Source organism: Danio rerio, chromosome 24 (assembly GCF_049306965.1).
Source record: "Danio rerio strain Tuebingen ecotype United States chromosome 24, GRCz12tu, whole genome shotgun sequence".
Taxonomy (NCBI): domain Eukaryota; kingdom Metazoa; phylum Chordata; class Actinopteri; order Cypriniformes; family Danionidae; genus Danio; species Danio rerio.
The window spans coordinates 44850001-44857500 of NC_133199.1; the positions used below are offsets into that span (position 1 = coordinate 44850001).

Here is a 7500-nt window from a genome sequence, read left to right on the forward strand (position 1 = left end):
TCCATAGTATGCTTTTTTATTTATTAATTTTTACCATAAAAGTCAGAGGTTACAGGTTTTTAACTTAATCCAAAAATGTCATCTTTAGTGTTTTAACAAAATAAAGAAATACACTCTCTTTAATTTTCAACCATTTATGAATTTCTTTTTTCCATTAAACATAAATGAAGAAGTTTTGAAGAATGCTGAAAACCTGTAACCTGTTTTCCGGTTTTGAGTTTGAGGGAGAGTACATAGTGAGCATTTTCATTTCTGAACGGACTGTCTCTTTAAATGGTCATTGAATGTACAGGTGCAGCTGATGGAGTGATCTGATTGGATGTCTTTGTTTGTTTTTTTCAGAGGGATGACACCAGCCTATCAGAGGGCAGCACTATTGATCTGAGGAAACCTGGCGAGGAGGAGGACGAATATTCAGAGATGGCAGAAGAGGCCATGGATCCGGAAAACTGCTTTCCTGACGGTCAGAAAATACACACTCATAGTTATTAGCCCTTCTGTATATTTTTTCAACACATTTATAATCATAATAGTTTTAATAACTCATTTCTATTAACTGATTTATTTTCTCTTTGCCATGATGACAGTAAATAATATCAGACTAGATATTCTTCAAGACACTAGTGTTCAGCTTAAAGTGACATGTAAAGGCTTCACTAGGGTAATTAGGGTAAAGTTAGGGTAATTAGGCAAGTCATTGTATAACAGTGTTTTGTTCTGGACACAATACAAAACAATTAATAATTATATTTAATAATATTGACCTTAAAATGGCTTTAAAATAATTAAAAACTGCTTTTATTCTAGTCGAAATAAAACAAATAAGACTTTCTCCAGAAGAACAAATATTATAGGAAATACTGTGAAACATTCATAATATACAGACCACAATAGGAGCAGCCCTTCAACATCATACCTGACTAATAAACTGCATTAGTATCTCTGATTTCTGAGTGCTGGATTTGGGAAGGCAGTATTGTTGTTTAGAGCTGCTGGAATACTGATGGATTAAATATGGCTAGTCAGTCATCATCACATTACCACAGCACCATTTCTCCTCTGACGCGGGACACTCAATTTAATGCCCCATTGCCCTTTTAAATGTCACTTCATTGCTGAATGTTTCTTTCAAATCAGCTCCACTTCAACGTATGGAGAAACAGCAGCAACACACAGCTGATACTGGGAAAACCTCATGCTCCAAAACCACAGAGACACTGATAATAATACTGCTTTTAGGATCAACAGAGCACAGCGATGGCTACAGCACGTGTCAGGTTTTTCTTTTAGCAATTCTCTATATATATATATATGAATAAAGTTTTTAAAAAGTTCTGATCTACAAACCAGAATCCGCCTTCAGGAGCTTCAGGACCATACAAGAACAATAAAACTAAAGAAGAGAGAATTTTTTATTCTCACAAATCTGAATTGCTTTCTAGCACTTAGGTCACACATCAGAATTTTAAACTTATAAACCATAAATTATGAGAAAACAAATTACCGGCCACTTTATTAGGTACACCTTACTAGTCCCGGGTTGCACCCCTTTTGCCTTCAGAACTGCCTTAATCCTTGGTGCTGTAGATTCAACAAGCTACTGGAGATATTCCTCAGAGATTTTGCTCCATATTGTCATGATAGCATCACACAGTTGCTGCAGATTTGTCGGCTGCACATCCATGATGCCAATCTCCCGTTCCACCACATCCCAAAGCTGCTCTATTGGATTGAGCTCTGGTGACTGTGGAGGCCATTTGAGTACAGTGAACTCATCGTCATGTTCAAGACACCAGTCTGAGATGATTGAGCTTTATGACATGCTGCGTTATCCTGCTGGAAGTAGCCATCAGAAGATGGAGACACTGTGCTCATAAAGGGATGGACATGGTCAGCAGCAATACTCAGGTAGGCTGTGGCGTTGATGCTCAATTGGTACTAATGGACCCAAAGAAAATCTCCCCCACACCATTACACCACCACCACCAGCCTGAACCGCTGATACAAGGCAGGATGATCCATGCTTTCATGTTGTTGAGGCCAAATTGTGAGCCGAGCATCCGAATGTGTCAGCAGAAATGGAGACTCATCAGAGCAGCAACGTTTCTCCAATCTTCTATTGTCCAGTTTTGGTGAGTCTGTGTGAATTGTAGCCTCAGTTTCCTGTTCTTAGCTGACAGGAGCGGCACCCGGTGTGCTCTTCTGCTGCTGTAGCCCATCCGCCTCAAGGTTGGACGTGTTGTGTGTTCAGAGATGCTCTTCTGCAGAGCTCGGTTGTAACGAGTGCTTATTTGAGTTGCTATCAGCTGGAACCAGTCTGGCCATTCTCCTCTGACCTCTGGCATCAACAAGGCATTTGCGCCCACAGAACTGCCGCTCACTGGATATTTCCTCTTTGTCAGAGCATTCTCTGTAAATCCTAGAGATGGTTGTGCGTGAAAGTCCCCGTAGATCAGCAGTTTCTGAAATACTCAGAGCAGCCCGTCTGACACCAACAACCATGCCACGTTCAACGTCTCTTAAATCCCCTTTCTTCCCCATTCTGATGCTCACTTTGAACTGCAGCAGATTGCTTGACCATGTCTACATGCCTAAATGCACTGAGCTGCTGCCATGTGATTGTCTGATTACTAATTTGCGTTAACGAGCACATAGACAGGTGTACCTAATAAATTGGCCGGTGAGTCTCAAACTCGTGATTTTCATGCGTATTATATTTAATTTTTGTAAATGCTTTAGATTTGAATATTTTTTATATCTTAAACTTTTGTTTATATTTTTCTGTTATATTTTTTGTTGAAACAGAAGAATAGTTCACTATTTTTGTATGTTTGCATCGTTTTTATGAAGAACAAAGACGTCTCTCAACTTCACATTCACAAACTGTGATGCGTGCGTGCGTGCGTGTGCATGCACGTGTGTGTGTGTGTGTGTGCATGTGCATGTTTTTGTGTGCGAGAGTGTGTGTTTGTGTGCATGTGTGTGTGTTCACGAATCTTTGTGTGTATTTGTGTTTATTTGTGTTTGTGTGTTTTTGTGATCTGCTCTTTGAAATCTTCATTGTGGTGTGGTTAGTGGTCAGCTCTGAAGTGTGTGTATGATTGATGAGCAATGAGTGCTGTGTTCAGTGTTTCTGATAATTCTCCAGTGTGTGAGTGCAGCGTTTCAGCATTTCTCTATTATAAATGAAGGAATACACACACACACACACACACACACACACACAATGCTGAATTGAATGAGTGGTCAGATTTCTGCTTTAGGGGTCAGAAGGCCACATACACACCATTTAGCAGAAATCACAGAGGACACACGGCTGGAGCCGCCACACAATAATGCAGGAGGCTGTTTTATTGCATGATGCAGTATCGATATAAAGCACCAGATTTTCCTGGAATATCAGTCACTTTTTATCATTTCAAGCAAACTTTTGTATTTCAGAGTGACTTGTGCAGCATAATGCAGTTAATGTCCTGCTGAGAGAAAGACATGTAAGAGCTTTTGAAGATTCGGTTTCATTTCAAAATACATTTCTTTTTACATTCATTTTCTTTTCGGCTTAATCCCTTTATTATTCTGGGGTTGCCATAGCGGAATGAACCGCCAATTTATCCAGCATATGTTTTACGCATCGAATACCCTTCCAGCCGCAACCCATCTCTGGGAAACATCCATACACTCTTATTCACACTCGTACACTACAGACAATTAAGCCTACTCAATTCACCTGTATCGCATGACTGTGGGGGAAACCGGAGCACCCGGAGGAAACCCACACGAACGTAGGGAGAACATGCAAACTCCGCAAAGAAAGGCTAACTGACTCTGCCGAGGCTCAAACCAACAACCTTCTTGCTGTAAGGTGACAGCACTACCTACTTCGCCACTTCTTTTTACATTTTTACTTTATTTAATTTTTGAAAATTACATTAATTTCAATAAATAAATCATTTATTTATAATTATTAATATATACATAAAATAAATATCAAACAAAATAGATAATAAATAAATAATAAATTATTTATTTACAAATAATAATAAATTCAATACATTAAATATTGAACAAAGTAAAACAAAATTAAAATACATACTGTTTAATTTACTTGTACTTAATAATACATTAATTAAATTAAAAATATAATAAAAGAATAAAATAAAAAATATATAATTTATTTATAATAAATAATAAATTAAATATCAAATGCTGTCAAATGCTGTGTTTAAGTGAAAATAAATAAATAAATAATATACAATTTTATAATAAATTATTAAAAATAAATAATAATTAAATAATTAATAATAATTAAATATAATTAAGTATAAATAAATAAAATGTAAAATAAAATAAAATAAATAAAAAATAAATGGTATATAATTTATTTATAATTACTAATAAATTAAATTAAATATAAAATAAAATAAATAAATAATATTTAATTTATTTATAATTAATAAAACATTAATTAAATTAAATGTAAAATTAAATATAATAAATTTATAATCCATTTATAATTAATTATACATTAATTAAATTCAATTAAAATAAATTCAAATAAACTTTTTCAAATAAACTATTTCTTGAAGAGGGGGAGGAATTAAAAATATTTATATTATTTATAAATGTTCTTTTAATATTTAATATTTTGCATTACCTCATAATCTAATGATTAAATATGACCAGTGCTTTTTTTCTTGTAACAATGTGCTGTATTTTTTATTTCCTTTAACAGTTTATTTACTAAAGTTTGTAAATGTAGTTTTTTTAGCAGTATCTTATATCATTTAATAATATAATAAACAAATCTAATATTTATTTCAATGATGCTTATCTGATTTTTTACTTTGAATATTGCAATTTTAACCAACTAATTAAGCAAATAAATGGTAATTATTTGCATTTTATAACTTTTGTAAATGCAAATTTGATAAACATTATATTTTATTAATCAATATTTACTTTATTTATTTTATTCTAATTAATTTTTAGTTTATTTTCAATTTTTTTATTTAATAATGAATTAATAATAATATATAATTAACATATAATATTAATATATAAATAAATATAAAATAAATTAATTTAATTGTAAATAATAATAAATTTAATGTAAATTAAATTTATTAATATGTAAAATATGTTACAATTTAATATGTTTATTTTATATTATAGATTTACTATTTATATTTATTTGTAATAAATATAATATAATAATATTTTTACTTTAATAATATAATATTTTATAGATGTACTTACACTGTATATTCTTAATGCATTTTTATCTTCTGTAAACTAAAGTTATGTACAAATAATGAGTTTAGCTGAATGCATTTAATTCATTTCAGTTTAATTCAATGCAAGTTTATTTGTATAGAGCTTTTCTCAATAGTTATAAAAGTTATATAGTGTTGTTTTTGAATATAGTTATTAAAGCAGCTTCACAGAATGTCTGCATGTGTGCTCCGATCTGGAAGCATAATTTGGAGCACTAAAATGTTGACGCTCTGCTATCTGTAACGCATGACACATGTTCACCTCACATCAGATGCAATGATGAAGTCACCAAAAGCAGCTTCGATTGGCTGCGATGGCGGATAATTGTTTGATGAATGCTGAAACGTCTGATGGAGAGCAGCAGCATCGCTACAAATTGAGTTGCGAGGAGCCTGTTAGCATAACCTGCTATTGAGTTTACAGCAGTAAGTGGATTTAGAGGAGCTCAGATGATGCCGGTAATGGAGCCGCAGAGACACCACTGCTGGATTACACTCACTTACACCACTGCTGAATGCTGGATTCTGATTGGCTGATGAGCATTCTGAGGTGTGCTGTTATTTCCAGATAAACGCGCAGATAAAGTAGTTCCAGCAATTGTTCCTTATTACATTAATGTTTTTGTTATTTATAGTGCCTGCAATATTAAATAACTCAGACTGTTATTCTGTTTAGTTTATCTTTTCATTTTAGCATTTTATGTGGAGAGTAATTAGCATCTACAAAGCGGATAAATTTCATATTTTAACCTTAGTGGAAGTTTATTATTAGCATGTGTTTTTAAGACCCGACTATAAGAATCTGAAGCAAATTTAAGCGAATTGGGCACAATAAATTAAACGTTTGTGGCTTAAAGATTAATTATACATTATATAATTATTTACTCAATTAAAACAATACAGTGTTATTATTATTATTGTTTTTATTATTATTACTATTATTTTTATACAGTGATTATTTAATTTCCTCTTCTGAATACTGTTCGACTCCTCAGAAAATCATAAATCAATATTTGCATCTTTTCTCTGCTGTATTTAACTTTGCTTGTCCTTTTTACAATAGTTTTATGCAGCTTCGCCCCCCAGAGTCATCCTAATCGATCTAAAATTATGAATTCTTTACAAGCTGTTCAAGTCATCTGCTGAAATTGCATTTATATCGCAATGTATATCGCATTGAATAAAAAAATTGCAAATGCCAGTTTTTTACACTATCATTCAGCCCTATTTTAAAATGTAGTTTTAGTTGGGAATGCCTATATTGTGGTGTATTACTGTTTACACTGCAGGTCTGCTGAATGCTGGATTCTGATTGGCTGATGAGCAGTCAAGAGAGGTGTGATGTTATTTTCAGATAAATGCACGGATAAAGTAGTTCCGGCAGAAATCACTAAGAATAATTTTGTATAAATTTGTGCAAACAATAAATAAAATATTAATAATAATAATAATAATAATAAAATTAGATAGATAGATAGATAGATAGATAGATAGATAGATAGATAGATAGATAGATAGATAGATAGATAGATAGATAGATAGATAGATAGATAGATAGATGTATTTATTTATTTTCTTTTTTCATTATATTATTATTATTAGTATTATTTTAATTAATTAATCAAATATTTTTTACATATTTCTACTTAATATTTTTCCATGTTTTCTATATATTTTCTATAAAACAATTTTACTTCAATTTCTGTATTTAGAAGTAAATATTTTTTATATAGTAGATTTATACAATGTTTTATAATATTTCTATGTTTAATAATCAGTTTAATATATTTTTCTTTTTTTGTTCATTTTATATCTATATTTCATATGCATTATATATATGTTATATATATATATATGTTTAATATGTTTTAATATGTATTCCTTTTTATTTAATTTATAATGTTTGTAATTTTTGCATATATATTTTTTTTTTTTTGCATATGTTTTTACATATATATATATTATTATCATTATGATTATTATTAGTCCCTTTATTAATCCGGGGTTGCCACAGCGCAATGAATCGCCAACTTTTCCAGCACGTTTTTATATAGCGTATGCCCTTCCAGCTACAACCCATCTCTGGGAAACATTCACACACACTCATTCACACTCATGGACAATTTAGCTTACCCAATTCACCTGTACCGCATGTGTTTGGACTGTGGGGGAAACCGGAGCACCTGGAGGAAACCCACGCAAACGCAGGGAGAACATGCAAACTCCA

General features: G+C 32.0%; 1 protein-coding gene across 6 annotated transcripts in view; it reads left to right on the forward strand.

Moving 5' to 3' along the window:
* The window catches only part of scn5lab (sodium channel, voltage gated, type V-like, alpha b), a 267011-nt gene that overhangs the window by 218384 nt on the left and 41127 nt on the right, over positions 1-7500 (forward strand). For all 6 annotated transcript variants that reach the window (XM_073940500.1, XM_073940498.1, XM_073940499.1 and 3 more), the window contains 1 exon segment: positions 343-463. In XM_073940500.1, coding sequence (XP_073796601.1) covers positions 343-463 — 121 coding nt within the window.